Source organism: Sabethes cyaneus, chromosome 1 (assembly GCF_943734655.1).
Source record: "Sabethes cyaneus chromosome 1, idSabCyanKW18_F2, whole genome shotgun sequence".
NCBI classification, from domain to species: domain Eukaryota; kingdom Metazoa; phylum Arthropoda; class Insecta; order Diptera; family Culicidae; genus Sabethes; species Sabethes cyaneus.
In genome coordinates this window covers 137,681,317-137,701,297 of record NC_071353.1, presented here as the reverse complement: position 1 = coordinate 137,701,297, position 19,981 = coordinate 137,681,317, and the positions used below count along the sequence as shown (strand labels likewise).

Here is a 19,981-nt window from a genome sequence, read left to right as displayed (position 1 = left end):
TAACTATCATAAAATAAATTCAAGAATCAAAAATCTCCTACATGCTAAATTTGGTTCCATTTGCTTGATTAGTACTCAAATTATAAGGAAATTTGCATTTCATTTGTATGGGAGCCCACCCTCTTAAAAGGGAAAGGGGTCGTAATACACCACAGAAAAAAAATTCTGCCATCTAAAACTCTCACATGCCAAATTTGGTTCCATTTGCTTGATTAGTTCTAAAGTTATGAGCAAATTTGTATCTCGTTTGAATGGGAGCCCCCCCCCCCTCCTAAAAAGGTAAGAAGTCCTAATTCATCATGGGAAAAATGGTTGCCTCCAAAAACACCCACATGCCAAATATGGTTCCATTTGCTTGATTAGTTCTCGAATTATGAGGAAATTTGTATTTCATTTGTGTAGAAGCCCCCCCTCTTGAAGTGTGGAAGGATCCTAATTCACCGTAGAAAATATTTTTGGTTCTATTTGCTTGATTAGTTCTCGAGTTAAGGGGAAATTTGTATTTCATTTGTATTGGAGCCCCCCCTCCTAATGTGGGAAGAGGTCCTAATTCATCACAGAAAAAATTCTTGCCTCCAAAAACACCTACACGCCAAATTTGGTTCTATTTGCTGGATTAGTTCTCGAGTTATGAGGAAATTTGTATTTCGTTTGTATAGGACCCCCCCTCCTAAAGTGGGGAGGGGTCCCAATTCATCATTGAAAAAAAAATTGTCTCCAAAAACACACACATGCCAAATTTGGTTCAATTCGCTTGATTAGTTCTCGAGTTATGAGGAAATTTGTATTTCATTTGTACAGGAGCCCCTCCTCCTAAAGTGGGGAGGGGTCCTAATTCACCATAGAAAATTTTCTTGCTCTCGAAAACCTTCACATGCCAAATTTGGTTGCATTTGCTTGATTAGTTCTCGAGTTATGAGGAAATTTGTATTTCATTTGTACAGGAGCCCCCCCTCTTAGAGTGGGGAGGGGTCCTAATTCACCGTAGAAAATTTTCTTGCCCTCGAAAACCTTCACATGCCAAAGTTGGTTCCATTTGCTTGATTAGTTCTCGAGTTATGAGGAAATTTGTATGGAAGCCCCCCCTCTTAAAGGGGAGAGGAGTTACAATTACCGTTATAAAGAGGGAGGGGTCTCAATTTACCATAGAATAAATTCTTGTCACCGAAAACACCCACATGCCAAATTTGGTTCTATTTGCTTGATTAGTTCTCGAGTTATGAGGAAATTTGTATTTCATTTGTATAGGAGCCCCCCCCCCTCCTAAAGTGGGGAGAGGTTCTTATTCATCATAAAAAACATTCTTGCCTCCAAAAACACCTACATGCCAAATTTGGTTCCATTTGCTGGATTAGCTCTCGAGTTATAAGGAAATTTGTATTTCGTTTGTATAGGAGCCCCCCCCCCTCTTAAAGTGGGGAGGGGTCCCAGTTCATCATAGAAAAAAATTTTGTCTTCAAAAACACACACATGCCAAATTTGGTTCCATTTGCTTGATTAGTTCTCGAGTTATGAGGAAATTGGTATTTCATTTGTACAGGAGCCCCCCCTCTTAAAGTGAGGAGGGGTCCTAATTCAACATAGAAAATTTTCTTGCCCTCGAAAACCTTCACATGCCAAATTTGGTTCCATTTGCTTGATTAGTTCTCGAGTTATGAGGAAATTTGTATGGAAACCCCCCCCTCTTAAAGGGGAGAGGAGTTATAATTCCCCTTATAAAGAGGGGAGGGGTCTCAAATTACCCTAGAATAAATTCTTGTCACCGAAAACACCCACATGCCAAATTTGGTTCTATTTGCTTGATTAGTTCTCGAGTTATGCAGAAATTTGTGTTTCATTTGTATGGGAGCCCCCCTTCTTAGTGGGGGGAGGGGTCTCTAACCATCACTAAAACCTTTCCTGGCCCCAAAAACCTCTACATGCAAATTTTCACGCCGATTGGTTCAGTAGTTTTTGATTCTATAAGGAACACAGGACAGACAGACAGACAGACAGACAGACAGACAGACAGACAGACAGACAGACAGACAGACAGACAGACAGAAATCCTTCTTTATAGGTATAGATTTGGGCTTGTGATCTAATAATTTTGAATGATTCGTTATCTGTTCTCTAATCAGCAGTTCTTTATTTGATTATTTACTTGTACAACTGATGATAAGATGATAGTGTCGGTTTTTGTCTTTTTAGTAAATTCATCAAATTTGCCAAATCTGATCCAGTTCTTTTTCTAACATTTACGTGTACCTAGGCACATTATCATTTTACATTTGGCTGACGCTTGAGCTCGTTCTTGCATTTTCTCCTCAATCTGACAGAATTTGAGTCACTGTTCTGCTAACCGTATTCAAAGTGGCCTCTTCTCTACACATTTCGGCGACAATATTCCTCGCGTAAAGAGTGAGCCTCTCTCTTCTCGCTGCCTCGAATTTAGGACAGTAAAACATTACATAAGCTGGTGTTTCATCTACGTTCCTACACTCCGAACAGAGGGATGATCTTGCATATCCTAAACGATGAAGATACTACCAAAGGCAGCCGTGACCAGACAGAAAATGCGTCAGGTAGAAGTTGATTTCAGCGTTCACCCACGTCGAGAGGTTTGGTATTAGTCTATGGATCCATCTACCGTTCGCAGCCTTGTTCCACTGTTGCTGCCACTTAACCATTGAGGTCACCCGCACCAGTTTCCTAATTCTCCCCCAAAGTTATACCGACAGGAATCATGACGGCGATGACGCATACTGCCTCTGCCAAGATGGTCATATACGCACTCGTGTCCCACATAGCCATGAGTCTGAATTTACTGTCCAGCTTCGCTGGATTACACATAGTTTTTAGTGCTGCAATCCAAGCGGGACCGTCATACCTTAGTATAGACGAGGATACACTGGCCAGCAGACGTCTTCTACTACTCCTTGGCCCAGAGTTGTTCAGCATTATCCTCGCTAAGGCGTTGGTGACCATCGCCGCCTTCTCACAGGTGGCCATCGAAACTCAGCCGGTCGTCAAACATTATTCCCAGATGTTTCAACAATCGTTCAACAATAATTTCACCTCTTGCAGCGATTCACCTGTGACCGTTTTAGTATTACATCGTCTGCAAAACCAAGAATCTCGCCACTTTTAGGCAGTTTCTATGTCCACACATTGTTGTACATTTTATTCCAAAGCGCTGGAACCATGGAACCTTGACGAACTTCCGCTGTGAGTCTGATGGATTTTTGTCCATCTGGCGTATCGTAAACCAGCACCTGGTTTTTGAAATAGCTCCTAGAAATTCTGCATAGGTAGTCGGGGACCCTCATTCTGTGCAGTACTACGGCAATGGCTTCCTAGCTGGCACCTAGCTGTTCCAGTTTTCTGGCATAATCTGCTGCCATAGCCGCACCATCTTTGGCTCATGCCCGGGGTTTACAAACATAGAGATACAAATAATAGGATTGTTTTAGCACTTGGAGGTTCACTTCGAATAGCGTCCACATTTCAGGCGTACAGATCACAGCCGGTGCGGTTGAATTAGCGTACAGTTTGTATACAGCAGCAGGTGACTTTTTTACGGAGTGTCGGGTTATTTCACCCCAAATACGTGTTTTGTCCACAGTAGGCACGAATTCCGCTGATAATACGTCTTATAAACTTACGGCTTGTATTGTTTTGTGTGGTCTCGCTCGGTCCCGCCTGTTCGCATATGCTTCGTTTCAAACCTATTTATCTTCAATCCGATCTTCTTTGTGTCGCTTTTTAATTTGGTGAGCCAGCCATATTCGAATGGGTCCGACAATCACCCAACCGGTTACCGAACAGTACGCGCGACGTCCAGCAAAACATCCACGTGTACTACCAGAATGTAGGCGGAATGAACGCATGCGTTCACGACTATCTACTAGCGTGTGTCAATAGTCCATACGATATAATCGATTTAACCGAAACCTGACCTGGCTAGACGAACGAACCCCCTCCACACAAATCTTCGGAACTACGAACTACGAAGTCTTCCGTTGTGACCGGAGTGCGCACAACAGCCGAAAATCAACGGGCGGTGGCGTTTTAGTAGCGGTTCATCGCTCACTCAAGGCCTCTGTCTTAGAACACAGGTGACTGTAAATTTATCCGATCGCTGTCTATTTCCCACCGGATCGAGTAAGGGACGCTCCTTAAGGCTCATATGGCATCGGTCTCCACAATTTCTTCGGTAGCCTCCGGCTCTGATGATTTACTAATTCTAGAAGATTTGAACGCGGCAACGGCTATCTGTTCGTCGACTTCAGTTCTGTAACTCCTTCCCCGATCACCACCAAATTGTTCGACTGCTATAGTACAGCCACTGTGCAGCAAATTAACAAAATCACCAATGAAAACGGACGCTGCTTGGATCTCTGCTTCGCTAGTGTTTGCAGTCAGGCTCCAGAATGTATGTTGGCGCCTGCTCCACTAGTTAAAGATGTTCTCCATCATCCACCGCTATTAGTTCCGATTCATCAACATACACCATGCAAAACGACCGACTCACCGCTGTCTGTCTATTACGTTTTCAACTGTGCCGATTTTGATGCGATCCAAGGTATATTAAACAGTATCGACTGGAACGCAGTCTTGGAAGAGAACAACGTAAATGCTGCCGCCTTGACCTTCTCGCTTATTTTAAATTACATCATCGACCGCCACGTACCGAAAAAGACGATACGCATAGAGCTGGATCTGCCTTGGATAAACGCCACGCTACGTCGCCTTAAATCTGAAAGAAAGGCTGTCTTGAGGAGGTATTCAAGGTATAAAACCCAATCTCTGCGAAACCACTATCAGGCTCTCAACAAGCGCTACAAAAAGCTAAGCCGACACTGCTTCCGCTAATACTTAAACAACGTTGAGCGTAGACTGAAGCGTAACCCCCTGTCGTTTTGGAAATATGTTAGTGCACAACGGAAAGACGACGGTCTTCCATCAGCCATGTTCCTAGGAAGCGACACTGCGATCAAATTGGATATGGTTTGTCAACTGTTCTCGCGGAAATTCTCCAGAGTCTTTGTCGATGAAAGGCTGTCCGAAACAGAAGTATCGACTGCTCTAGACAGCGTTTCAAATCTCAGCGATTCTCTCACTAACCTGACTGTTGATAATTTTATGATCAATCCTCGATTGCTTTGACGACCGATCCCAGACAGACGTTATCTCACTGACCGCCGCCTTCGACAAGTTAAATCATCAAATCGCCGTTGCAAAACTGGACAAACTGGGCATTGGAGGGCCGCTGCTTCAGTGGTTTAAATCGTATCTGTCGAACCGCCCTATTAACGTGTCTATCAATGGCTTCACCTCACCGGCTTTTTCTGGAGTCCCACAAGGTAGCCATCTCGGTCCGTTGGTCTTTCTTATTTATTTCAATGTCGTCAACTTAATGCTCAAAGGTCCTTGGCTTGTGTTCGCCGACGACCTGAAACTGTTTTCGAAAGTTAACGATTCATCGGAGACTCTCGCACTCCAGGAGCAACTGTTGATATTCGCTGGATGGTGCAAACCAGAGATTGGAAAACTCGTAAAATGAATAGATACGCCGAGCATCGGCAAACGGTTTTTATCATGATAAAACAGCTACGCGAGTGGTTCAATTCACCTATAACAATGAGCATCATACACTCACACTTCGTAGCATCGCTGAATATACGAATATCGTGAGCAACGCAAAAGTGCCAATTGACGCTTTCTGCTGCTTGTAAAGCCACTAACACTACTTTAAACTATTCCCTTTTCGTGGTAATATTACTTTGAATACTTTCCGACGTCCCCGGGCATTCTATATCCGAAAAATCGAACACACTCAATGTTCAATATTCAATTTTTGAACGAATTCTGATGTTCATATTGAGGTTCTGTTCGTGATAAAGTTTAAAGCTGATGCGTGCATTATCGGCGAGGCAGGCGAATAGTGTATGTTCATGAGGGATGTTCATCGATTCAAATGATCACTTTTTCGCGAATTCTCCAACCACTGGTGCAAACACAATCGCTTGGTACTAAACCCCGACAAATGTGAAGTGATAACGTTCTCGAGAAAGCTGAACCCTATAATATTCGATTACCAATTATCAAGCGTACCCTTACGCCGTGTAGATTGCGTCAAGGATCTTGCGGTACTGCTGGACTCTAAATTGACTTTCAAACAGCATGTTTCATTCGTTGTCGACAAGGCCTGCAGAAACCTGGGATTCTTTATGCGTATCGCCAAAAACTTCAATGATATTTATTATTTGAAATCACTCTTCTGTGCGTTGGTTCGCTCCAACTTCGAGTATTGCGCACCCGTATGGAGCCCGTATTACCAAAACGGTGTCAGTCGAATAGAGTCGGTGCAACGGAGGTTCATCCGCTTTGCCCTCCGTAGGTTACCATGGTAATGATCCGTTCCGGCTACCGAGCTACGAACAGCGCTGCAGATTAATCAACTTGGATACCCTGCAAACACATCGGGACGTAACTAGAGCCGTCTTCGTATCAGATGTTCTGACATTCCGGATTGGCTGTCCTTGGATTCTAGAAAGACTAACATCTTAACTCGGCCTCGCTTAACGCGGAACAATTCCTTCTTACATATACCGCACCGGCGAACTAATTACAGTACTTTCGGTACTATAACCGGCTTACAACGGAACTTCAACCGTTTTGTGTCCTACTCCTACTTCGACTTTGACGTTAGCCGCAACATGTTGAAAAACCGATTTAGAACTCTTGCTATTAGTTTTTAAGCAGTCAGTAGGATAGAAAAATCTGTTGACTCTTAATTAATAAACAAATAAACAATCAACCCGAGATTCTCACACAGCACTGGATCCCATCCATCGTAGCCATGAAAAGTTTAGTAAGCTTACCCGGAAAGCCGTTTTCGTCCCGACTTTTCCATAGCTCTCGTCGGTTTACACTATCATATGCGGCTTTGAAATCAATGAACAGAACCGGAATTCGCGGCACTTCTGAAGGATCTGCCGCAAGGTGAAGATCTGTTCTGTTGTAGACAGACCATCCATGAAGCAGGTCCAATAACTTCCCATGAATCAACTGACTATTAGCGACAGTCGATGTGAGATGACTTGGGAAAGCACTTTCTAGGCGGCATTTATCACTTGATAGTTCTCACAACGCAGCTTATCGTCTTTCTTGTAGATAGGGCAAATAACCCCGTCTTTCCACTCTTCTGGTAGTCGTTCCGTATCCCAAATCTTAACAATCATTTGATGCAAACAGCAGGCCGACTTGCCCAGGCCCATTTTAATAAGTTCCGCTCCAATATCATCCTTGCCTGCTGCTTTGTCTTGTTTTGAAGTCACTTCCTTTACTATCACTCTACTCATTGTCAACGATTCTACTCAACTTTACCTTTTTTTTTTAGTCTGACTCATCTCAGGGTTCTATAGAAGCTTCTATCGACTGAACACTGAACTTGACTGAACTTCCTGCGGAAGCAACAGCAAGATGGCTATACGCGCCTTAAAATTACGTCAGCCGGAATTTCAGTAGTGGGACCGTAACGTCCTTAAGTGGGCACCTTAAGAAAGTCGCCGAAGTTGGCTGGCGGAGAGTTGATAAAAGGAAGGACGATTGATAAATCTATCCAAAACGTAGGATTCCTAGCAAACCATGTTGTTTAAAGAAAGGTATTTATAAGTTGGCTTCTAAGACAGACAGCCCAGAATTGGCCAGACATGGTAATCAAAAGGTTACTCCTACCAAATCAATTGAGGATCTAAGAATTTATCGTTGTATATCGTTGATCAATACGCAGAAACACAGCCACAACGATTTGAGCCTTTAAGGAAGGTCATCCAATGTTGCTGGACGAATATTTTAGCACTAGTCACAATCGGACCAGACTTTGCTTTGAACTGCTACCCATTTCCAGTTGAGAGTTTTCTTGCAGTTCCGCCTAACGATTAACCAGCACCGGTGATCCGAGTGCGACTTACACTTTGTTGGCAGTATACCATTCCTGAGCCATTTTCCTGTAGTGAGAAAAAGCAAGATCTGGAGAAAAGCTTTTTTTTACATTCCTTTACGCGGTTGACAGCGTGCCCCCATTGTCAGCAAAACCAAATATCTTTCCGGTAACTTTGACAATTTTTTCTGTCTGAATTTGCATCAAACTTTCCTCTTCCGGTAGCTCTTGTGCTGTGAAGTGCTTAAAATCTGCCTTGACGTCCCTTACTAACACACATGGGATTCTTGCTTTCAGAATCCCGAGGATTCCTGTTTCATAGTGAAGTGGATTCTTTTATCGAGTTTCATCGGGATTCACCTGTTGGATTCTTATACTAAAATCCTGGTTCTATAAGCAAGGCATTCTGTACGAATCTTATGCGGAATTCCACAACACGATTCCAATGCGAGGAATCCCAGAGATTCTGTGCGAATCTTTTTGGTTCGTCCGGAGTATGTTTCATCGTCCACTAGTGACACCTGCAAATTTGGTCGACAATGTCGACCAATAACTTAAGCTCACTTACTTTGGCGTGCTGTTTGGCTTATCATATTTTGATTAGCTGTCACTATCACCTTGTATATTAACAGTCCGGCTCATTTCTTGGCTCTTTACATTGTGGTTTATGATATTCCCTATTTGTTCCCGACATCTGCGATGGAAAGAACAAGGTTACGTTCGAAAACACTAGCCACTATTCTTCCGGTCATTGCAACATCTTGATTTCGGTTCTTTCCTGATCCTGACCTTGCTGCAGCCGTCAGACGTTTCTCGAACACTTCAATTACATCTGTCGTAGTCGACCTTTGCAGCAATTTTGTCAAACCGGTATAGAAATAATTGGGATTTTGAATATGCGCGAGCGAAATTTTGATAGGATGTTCCTTTGGCTTCAACACCTGATGACCTGACCTGATTGACTGACAACTGAATAGAAAATGACAAAAATGTGTGCGTCCCATCTGCAAAATCAGGGGTGTTCATGTACAATTTTTTTAATCGACAAATTCCACAAATTTTTCACCGCTCCACCCTTTTACTTATTACACACCAACCGAATCCTGAGCAAAATAATTTAACCCATTTCTTTTTCTCTCGTTTCTTTCCGCAGGACAACGTCCGTACAAGTGCGTGGAATGTCCGAAAGCGTTCAAACACAAGCACCACCTGACGGAACACAAGCGGCTGCACAGCGGCGAAAAGCCGTTCCAGTGTCGCAAATGTATGAAACGCTTCTCGCACTCCGGTTCCTACAGCCAGCACATGAACCACCGATACTCATACTGCAAACCGTACAGGGAAGGTAAATAAGATGAGGACCAGGGACGGGAAGTTCCGTCCCCGGTCATCAACGGCGGTTACCCGGCGATGGCTGCTGCTGCTGCTGCTGCTGTCTCTCAACACCACCAGCACCCGCAGGCCAATCGACCCGGTCGGCGAGGTCGCCGAGCGGGCTCGGTTGGCTCGCTGGTCTATCCCGGTCCGCCGCCGCCACCGCCTCCGCCACCTCCACCACCGCCGGCACTGAGAACGGGACCACCACCGGTTGGTTCCTTTCCACCCGCCATGCCGGTTTCGTACTTCGACCGACGGCTGCTCGTGGACAGCTATCTGAACCCAAACTTTTTGGGTTATGGAAGTGGGCTGGGCGGTGTACATTGAACGAAGTTGTACATAAAAAAAACTTGCTCCAAGAAGAAGATCCCCGAAAAAGTAGGGGATCCTCATTTAGTTAGTGTTGATTATTGATTAGTAAGGTTTTCGAGGTATTTTTGGCGCAATCCAAAACGGTCAAGTCAACGAATCATCGTACTTAAAATTTCAAAATACGAAAGAATACAAGATGGAAGAAAAAGCAAAGCAGTGAACTGATCCCAGTTACTAACAATCGATTAGTATGACATACGGCTTGGCGATTTGCTGCGCCGTAACACAACAAAAAAGCTGTGCATTTAATTCATATTTGTTCAAGGTTTCTTGTGGGTGAGCCCCGTGCGGGGTTCGTTCCGCGAAAAAAAAACAACAGCAAAACTCTTAAGCAAGCAACTTGAATCTCATTCCCTTCGCTAAGGTTTTTGTGTAGTGTATAGAACTTAATCCGTTATAATTTCCAGTTTACTTATTTTTAAAATTTAAGTGATTTAGATTTTTAAGCAACGTTACACTACGATTTGATCGACGATCAGTGATCGTTGTTCTTCTTAGTGGGCGTCACCTGTAGAATACTCGAGTGAATTCTGTTTGCCATACAGGAAAGCGTTTAACACAACCGTTATGTTGCAAAATTCAAATAAAAGCATCAAAGGCTGGGTCTAGCAATTTTTGTTTGTTTAATTTTATTTTACGTCTACAAAAAAACCTACGCAACACTATCCTTAAGTGAACTGGAAGAAACCAGACAAACATATACGCATTTTTGGACCACACGGTGTTAACAAGACAATACAATAAAGTAAATTTAACCCTTAACTCGTATTAACAAAAAAAAAGTAATTCAAATTCTCTCTAGAAGGCTAACATGAAACAAGAAGAAAACAACTTTTTCCCTACTTTTCCTTCCAAATTGAATACCTATTTCGCAATTCCCTGTCCTGAACATAAAACAAAAAAAAAACTCATCCTATTGTGCTCTTTTGCAAAACCAAAAAAAATCGGTAGAAAACGGTTCAAAATTGAACCGCGCGCGCAGCAGGTTTACTTCGATCGATATCAATTCATAAAATATGGTTTCACGGAGAATGCACATAACACACGCGCATCGAAGTAGACGCTGCGTCGCCCAAACACCCCTCGGTATTACAGAGTTGAACCTTTTTCCTACGCGTGTAAAGTCAAATGCTTCACTGATTACCCAGATTTACTATATTTCTACTAAGAACAGAAAAAAAATCCTTAAAAAAAGAAAACAAAAAGTGTTTGTAAATAATTCGCACCAGGACAAACAGCACAGTAGAACGAACGAAGAAGTGTAAGAAATAGTCTAAAATTGCTTACTGTAAAGTATAATCGTAAGCTGTATTATAACTTTGTAAGGCGTATTAGATCCGTAAGAAGCTGGTTGAGAATATGAAAATAGAACATCGAGTTATATTGAAAATCTTTTTTACAAAGTGCAGAATTACAACAACAAAAAAAAGAGTAAATAAGTAATAGCGCAGAACCGAGCGGACAACGAAACTGTTAATTTAGTAAAAAAAACGTATTGCCTCGAGTTTCTCCAGCGAGAAACTCCGTTTGCGGGCGTAAAACAAGTGTCTTTTAAATTAACATTAACTTGAATTGCTAATTTTATTATTACCTACTGAAATACTATTATTGAGCATTATTTAGTTATTGAATTATTACTTAAGAAGGGTAAAAGAAGAGAACTCGTGAAAAATATTATATTTAAAAATAATGTACTGTTAAATATTTCTACGAATACTCAACAAGAAAAGAAGAAAAAAAAACAACAAAAAACTAAAATTTGCAAACAATAATGAAAATACCAGATAACCATTCCAGCAGAAAGAAGATGAACTCAAGCAAAAAAGCTGATTAGCGAGAAACGGGAGGGAAAGCCACTCTTGAAAATGAAATCATTTTACAAGCAAGTATCCAACTACTTTAGACAAATTACAATATATTGCATTCTTGTATCTGATTAATACGACAAAAAAGCATAGAAAAACCAAAATCTGGTCACCAGACAATAATGCGAAGAAAAGCAAACAAAAAAACAAACAATTTGCCAAATTGGAAAAGAACCGAAACGTCGGCAGGCAGGCAGCAACCAGCACTCCGACATCGACAACGACGACTGCTGCCGTCTCATACATAATACGAGTTAGCTGAGGCGCAAACCAAAACGCAAACGCCAAACGATAAACCAGCAAACAAACGCTTAATGCAATCAACACGTTTCCGAACGCATCAGGCAGTGCGAGGGCAGCACAATCGCTAGCTTTGCCTTATTTAACTAACTGGGTTTGCTCAATAACAGAAACTTTTAAAATTTTAAAATTATTTCATTCACCTCCCATCCAAATTCTCAAATACAGAACAGGACAAACAGAATGATTTTCTCCCGGCTTTCACCAGCATCACAGCACTTGAAACTTGAACGGATGCTTCTTTTCTTCTCTCAAGCATGTTTTATTTGCTCTTCTTTCAACCAAAACTAAGCTTAGTTTAGTACCGTAAGTAGTATACGTACGTTTAAGTTGCAGTCAAGCAAATTGTTTGTACAAAAAATAAGGCGAAAAACGAAAACCCAATTTTCGGACCCCCAAAAGCTAGCAATCCAAAGAAACTAAAATTTTAGTGCTCTTAGTTTAATTTTGATCGAATGTTTTCAAAATTGTTTGTACAGAAGCGCGCGAAAACGAAGAGCCCACTAAAAGGTAGAACCGAAGCCAAAATGTAGTTGTAAACTTCTTTATTTTTTTTAAACTCTAGGTTTAAGATCTATTTAAAGGTACGTCGTGGTATAATGTATGATTTTTCAGTTAACATCTGCCCGTTGAAACTTTTTTATTAACTTTATTGAGAGAGATTTATTATTTCATTCTTCCAAAGATTAATTAGTTCACTTACTGATGAACGTTGAACGGTGTGCAATTTGTGCCAAACGAAAAACAAAAGATTAAATTGTGCCAAATTCGATATGATTGCAAAACCAACTAACTGCAACTGAATGACTCAGAGGAAGCAACGAACGAACAACGCGTAGCAACGTAAGCAAGCAAGCAAGCTAGAGCAGTCCAGTAACTAAAAAGCGAAAAGATGTTGAATTAAAAAAACGCAAACACAAGTTACTTCACGTATTTTCCCGATTTAAATGGAAGTTGTAACTGTAATGAAAGAAGCAAATGAAAACAAGAAAATCGGAGAACAAAAAGTATGTCCTTAAGTATATGAAAAATTTAAAATATATTATATATATACAAATATAAAATAATTATGAAAAAATAAACTGAGAATGTTGTCTGTTTTCATCCGAACGTCATTGTCGCCTCAATTCCTTGGAGAATTTCACCAAACTGGACCAATTTGATCAATTTGAAATAAATAAAACACCAAACAGTCCTTTGTGTTCTTGGACTCCTTTTTCCAGAAGTCTTCTAGGTTTTTTAATTCTTCCTGAACTCTTCTTGGGCTTTTTCCGACGTCGCTATCGTCGTTATCGTCGTCAGCATAGAGCCTGGGTGGTTTGTGTTGTTTCAAGCAGCCGTTTTCATTCAACTCGATCTTGGTTGGGCCACTCATCGTCAACTGCCTAGGCGTCTCTGAAGTCGCACATGGCTTTTAACCTGGTCGAGCATCTAGTTGGTCGAAGATTCTTCCTGAATTTTTTTTTGTTTGAATTCATTGGGCTCTATTTCTTGCTTTTAAAAATTGACGCAGTTTCGTCGCAGCGTACTGGCACGCCACCAGAGAAAGCAAGCACCAGACCGCCGAGCAAAAAGGTACCTAAGCCCGGTGCGTCCTAGTTATGATCGGAGCAGAAACTTAGAACCGGTGCAGTGCGTGGCATTCACAAGTCTGCTTCTTAGACTCTTCCTGAACCCTTTTTAGAGACTTCTTAGCCTCTTCTTGGATTCTTCTTGAAGTCTTGCTGCATTCTTTTCGGATTCTTCCATAGACTACTATTGATCCCTTCTTAGATTTTTCTTAGACTCTTCTAGGATCTGTCTTGGACTCTTCTTGGACCCTTCCTGGACTCTTCATAAACTTTGTTTTGATTCTGGAGTCTTGGATTCAACATGGACTATTCTTGAAATCTTTTTGGACTTTTCCAGAATTCTTCATCGACTCTTTTGAACGTTTCTTGGATTTTTCAGAGACTTTTGAACGCTTTCTGGACTCTTTGGACTCTTGTTGGACTCTTCTTGGGGTCTTCCTGGACTGTTGTTAGTCTTCTTGGACTTTTCTCGTACTCTTTTAGAAATCTTCCTGAACTATTTTTGAACACTTCTTGGACTCTAATTTGTGTCTTGCAAGAATTTTCCCGCGAATTTACCGATAAATACACATTTGTTTTTAGCATATCATTCGATCATACAATTAATTCCTATCATCAGAGCCGTTTCGTTTCCATACTCGGTGCAGGTGAAGATGATTTCCAACTTGCTTCTTTGGGCAAGTAGCAGCATAATACCAGTACATCTTCGCTTTTTGAAAGTCGCCCCGTTCATAGTAATAATTCTTGCAACGACAGTCCACCGTACACTTCACACCCGCAACCGAACAACATACGTTTTGCTTTTATGTTCATCGATGCTCAACACCCGTTTCACCACCCGAGTCACCCGTGTTCACCCGGGACGTTCATTGGATTGCATTTTGGAAGCTCCTAGTTCCTCTGACCCAGTCCTGCCGTTTCCCACCAGTATTCAGGTAAGTCGTTCCGGAACTGTGACTAGATGTGGATCAAGAGTCTTCCAACTTGCCACCTCCGGCAAGTGTACTCGAGAATTAGTTCATTCGCTGCCTGATGTCGGTCCAATTCACAGCACTACGGACAACGTTAATCCCAGCGAAGACAGTTCCATCTCGGCCAGGCCTTCTACTGACGCGAGGATAACGCAGCTCAACAACGATGGCGGGGGCTCCTCCAGCTTTGCTAATGGACAAAATTCATCCGACACATCCGTAATTATTGAGGAAAATGATCGTCCGACCCCAAGTCGCAAGCAAAATCTCGGAATCGTCTTTCAAAACGTCGGTGAAATGAATTCCGATATTGTAGACTACCGACTAGTCGTCTCGGAACGCTGCTATGATATCATAGTCATATGCGAAACGTGGCTTAACTCTCAGACGATCTCCGGTCAAGTTTTTCGATCCGATTACGAAGCTTTCCGCTGTGATCGGAACCCTAACAACAGACGCTAATCTAACGCCGGTGGTGTTTTGATAGCCGTCCGTCGTGGATTGGAAGCGAGAACCATCGAGAAGAACTCATGGAACTGCATAGAACAGGTTTGGACGGCCCTGAGTTAAAAGCTGAACCTTCCAGGAAAGTTTTGTTTTGGATTAACTAAGAAAAAAACCGCAGAGATGTATTTTTTATTTTGTTTGTGCAACAGTACGCTGAAAAAATGCAAACTCAAGGGCCCACAGTGGGGTGGGAGGGTGGTATGCAGTTTTTACATTGCTTTGTTGTTCCGGAGAGGTTAAAACATTAGATTTGAATCTTGAAATATTGTCGCTGACGTTCCCGCTTTCACCGGGACCAACCGAGGACAAAGTTTCTAGTTTGAGCTGATTGAAAATTAGCAAGATCTGTTATATTTACACGGCTGTAACTTTGTTATATTTATGTAACATCTAAGCTTTGAACAAAAACAGGTCGATTAGATTTTTTCCCAATCTTTCTCTGTTTCTTGGAGTCTAAGTTAATATCTCAAACCTAGGCTTCTCTGGATTCGAGAGAAAGGTGCGTTGCGTTTTCGCAAACCTGGGAGGAAATGGGTTAATGTAAACGCCATCATATCGCCGGGGTTTAGATTAAAAATGTTCAGATTAAAGAAGGTCATTCCAGCGGGGGTACACGGTAATTCTTAAGTAGAAGCCATACGATGTTCCTCGGTCGTTTCAGGACTTTTGCAGTCTTGCTTGCACAATGGATTATACAGATTATTGTGCGCTTTATGTGTCCTGCAGCATGTTGACTACTTCCAATACACGATCGATCTGCCACGATGTTAACAATATATTGTCAGTGTTATCGATAATCCACTGCCCCTCCTAAGAGCACTTAAATGCATTAATCAGATTGGTCTTGAAAAGCAAATGTATAACATTAAAGATTTTGGCATTAAACACTGACGGAGCTTATTGAAATGAGACCAGAAAAGCTGACCACATGTCTTCACCGGCTGATTGAATTCAGCGAATTAAGTAGAATTCGGAATACAGAACACCTACCGGAGGAGTGGGCAGATGGAGTTATTGACCCAATCAACAAGCGTGAAAATTTGGACTATGAGAGCTATCGAGCGACCACCGTCCTCAATGCCGCCTACAAAGTGTTCTCCCAAATCATTTTACGCCGACTAGAACCAATTGCGAACAGATTTGAGGGAACTCAGCCTTAGTGGGAAACCGGCTTCCCTTTTGAGGTGGACGGATACGATGACGGACAACTGTAAATATGGTGTTCGCTTCAAATCCTGTAAGGACAAGATGACCAGGGGCGCAGCGTGCAAGATGGTTAGATCAGATACAGCGAGATCTGGCGGAGGAGACAGATGGAGGGTGTCCAAGGGTGGACCCTTGGAGGGTCTCCAAGAAATTGGAGACCGGTTGTCCACGACCGGGTGGATTCGAGAAGTTTTGTTCATCAGGCTATGGGCTTAGGACGGCAAGCTAATTAAAGAAGAATCATTTAAAATATGCCCACAGACCACTACTTTCCTTTCCCAGATAGCCTCAGTGTTATTGAAGTTTATATACGATGCTGGAATTGGCATGGGAGGCCACTTACAAAATGCTAACGAACCGTTCGAAACTAACAATTCTATTATTCTTCTTACCAATGACCGAGTTCGTATGTACAACATTGCTAAAGTTCATCAAGATTAGTAATGTTATTTACCTGCATGACTTCAAGAGCTGTTCATTCAGAAAACGTTTCGCATACAGTGAATAAGGCTCCTAGTCTGGAGAATAATGCTTTAATGCTAGCATTATTAGCACGTTCCGATGCTTGAAGTTTTGATTAGGACCTAAAAATAAATTAATCAAAAAAAAATATTGTAAAGAGATCTTCAAATTCTGAGAGAATAAACCATCAATTTATTAATGCGGCACCAACTTTTTAAAAGGGCCCAGAACCAAACTGCTCTGCACGAATGGCAAATCGTTTTCTATTATTTTTAGTTTTCATACATATACGTATGAGCCAAGAGGGGCCCAGCTCGGCTCACTCACACCCTGATCGCAGAATCGTTCGCTTACACCCCCCTCCCACACGACATCAGAAGAGTTCGAGATCGACGTACGTCTACGTACCACTGAATGGAAAGGTTCAAAATCGAAAGATCAAAATAGATCGTAAATTTTGTGGACAGCAACTTCAAACTTGTTCTGTTGTGATAATTAAATCAACTCTAGACCTAGTCGTAGTGAATAATTCTTTTCGGTTTTGCAATACTGACTTCACCGTGATGTCTAAATGGATAGATTGGACCCTTGTTTTGTTTTGTTTCGTTCTACTTTCTAATTACATTGCCCAGACGGATGGTAAGTGAAATAACCAATTCAATACGTAAACATTGAAGACGATCAGAATGCGATTTGTCTCTGTTCGGTTTAATTATTGCTCAGTAGGCGACGTCGGAGTTCGTCGCTTACGTTTCAAATAATGCATTGAAATTCCCCACTCACCACGGTGGCAGTTCCATACAGCAACGAAGAACGAACCAAACATTCCACAAAGGCTTGTTTGTTGAAGGTCACACACGATTTGACATCTAACATTTAATTGTTCACATTTTTAGCACTGCTAAAACGATGCTATCAATGCCGATCGCGGGGCGAGCTCGGAAGTTGTAAGGATGCGTTCACTTTCAATGCGACGCAGGTCGAAACCGAGCACGGAGTGACGGCCGTGCCGTGCGCTTCCGGCTGGTGCGGAAAGGTAATCGAAGGACAGGGCTCTTTCCGAGAGGATGGTACGTTTTTCCACGGATTTCTATTGACTATTGTTTAACCGATAAACCAACTTTGTTTCGTAGACTACGATATGGCCACCCAGCGGATGTGTGTCCAACGGGGTCCGTCGGATTCGGAGGACCGCTGCGCCTACACGGTGTACAATTACAAAAAAGTTTACATGTGCTTCTGCCAAGGAGATCTTTGTAATGGTGCTACTACCATCGGAGGACGGAATGTTGGTTTGAGCATACTGACGCTGATAACTGCCCTTATCTCATGGTTTGGATATTGCTGATTCAACCGTATTATGCGAATTGAATGAATGGACCGGTATGGAACAACGTTTTGGACAACATGTTAATTCATTAGGTTATATTTATTTGATGTTGTAATCGTTTGGTTGAAAACTAGTAGCAGTACCTGCTGCTGCTCTGAACGTCAAGGTGAATGTGTAAGTAGCAAATTGAATGCAAATATGAAATTTATGTTTTTGAGACAACGTTTTGTTAGTACATCGAATGTAAACCAATATCACAATTCTACATACAACTGTACCGCCTCAGCAGAGCTAAATTCGAAAAAGTAATGTATGGAATGGTCAACAACTGAACAATGGTGCTTCGCGTACCTGCAGAATTTAAATAGGTTTTTTGAAATGTGCTTACGTTCAAAACGTGTTTAAGATTATAAAAAAAATGTTTTTTCACCCGGATAATCGAGTCCGACCTGTACTTGCCACTTGTCCAGTAACTTCTATCCCTATCTATGCTAACGACTAACGAGTACAAGCAGCCGTAGGGCAGATCGGGTAACCAACCCCTGTGTAATCTCGGTTGTAGGCTAATAGGGAAGGAGAAATCATCGTACTCGTGTTAGTATGAGATCCTAAATAGCACTGTCCCGTTGATTCTCTGATCCTCTGAGATCCTTCTGAGTTGCATTATCTCCTACGCCAACGTCGAGCATCGCGAGCTTTACGGTCGATCGCTCTTATACGCCATTAATGGTTTGTACTGTAGCCCACCTCACTTGTCCGTCCGTTGCTACCTTGGTAGCGACCACTCGTCCTTTGGGTCAGCGGTTTCGAGAAATCCTATTCATGATAACCACGATGTCGTCGATGTAAATTGGCTTCACTTCATGGTACAATTTCATTCTGCGGGTCAGCGAAGGAAAGAAATCGTGTAACCATTGCTTCCAAGACCGTTTCGCGATGCTCTGCGAAAGGCACTAGTGTCGTTTCAGCCGAGCAGATTTGTTGTCGAAACAAATCCATGGAAGCGTTTCACTCGACGATTCAATGAGGAACCCAAGTAACCAGTGAGCACTTAAAGAAGCAGAAATCTAGCTTTTTATTAGCCTATGGTGCACACCATATCGTGCAGCATAGTTCAATATGCCTATAAAAAGCTGCTAGAAAGCCGGTTTTGGCGAAATATCCGGCTACATTAGTGCTTGGAGATTTACAAATGTCATAAAACGTAACGCCTGTTGCGTAACGGTAAAACGTCAAACATAAAAAAATGCGAAAAATATATTGTACATCCTTTTTTTATCTTCCCTCTCTGTTATGCTTATATGGCGGTACTTTGTTGACGTTTCAAGATTGCTTTTTTGTTATTTTCTTTTTCGATTAGAATCGAACCGCCAGCCAATCTGTCGATTACGTTGCTTGGAGTGGAGGAGTATAGGGCAACGCCTTTACCAGTTGATCTGTAAACGGTAGTTGCGAGTCAGCTGCCAATAGCTCTACTTAAATCACCGAAATTCTTAACTCGCATGTTTGATTTGCTTATCAAGGCGGAATGGAGGGAAAGATTTTGTTTTTCACATTTCTTCCATAAGTTGCGCTTTGGGAGAATTACCTACCTTTTATTTTCTTATGTGATGGCATACATGTATAGAAATATTTCTTGCATATTATCCGTATGCATATGCCCTATAGATTCGTGTTGATGTTTATTCAATCGGCGGTGCAGGATTTTGCGCAAGACAAAAAGAGAGGGAAGCATTTTTTCTGTTATCACACGTACGTTCGCAATGAGATTTCCTGCAAGTGTGAGCAGTGTTCAAAATCTCTTTTGATGCCGGTAACGGCAATAAAGCTTGCTTAGAGCATCTAATCAGCTTTCCATAGTGCTTCAAGTAAATTTTAATTCAGCATTGAGAATGCCATTTTAAAGCTGCTATGCTTTGACAATGCTGACTTATATCTGGCAGCATGAAACTTGCAAATATAGAGCAGCTTTCAAGCTTAATTCAGTGCTTAGCGGTTACCTGGGAAGTGATTAGATTTCCACACGGGCAACTGATCATCATCGAGAGGGATGTCAGTCAACGACCTCGAACTTACGATCTATTCTATTTCTA

General features: G+C 42.0%; 2 protein-coding genes across 2 annotated transcripts in view; both read left to right on the top strand.

The window, feature by feature from the left end:
* The window catches only part of LOC128737209 (zinc finger protein 1), a 96,557-nt gene extending 87,192 nt beyond the window's left edge, over window positions 1-9,365 (top strand). The window contains exon 5 of the mRNA XM_053831803.1: window positions 9,081-9,365. Within this exon, the coding sequence (XP_053687778.1) occupies window positions 9,081-9,280 (200 nt within the window). The 3' untranslated portion in view covers window positions 9,281-9,365. The remainder of the gene's footprint in view (window positions 1-9,080) is intronic.
* A 7,542-nt stretch (window positions 9,366-16,907) lies between these two features.
* On the top strand, window positions 16,908-18,110 carry LOC128745158 (uncharacterized). Its single transcript, XM_053842161.1, has 3 exons — window positions 16,908-17,197; window positions 17,455-17,628; window positions 17,692-18,110. Exons 1-3 carry the CDS (start codon window positions 17,122-17,124, stop codon window positions 17,904-17,906), a joined length of 465 nt encoding a protein of 154 aa, XP_053698136.1. The 5' UTR covers window positions 16,908-17,121; the 3' UTR covers window positions 17,907-18,110.
* The last annotated feature ends 1,871 nt before the right edge of the window (window positions 18,111-19,981 follow it).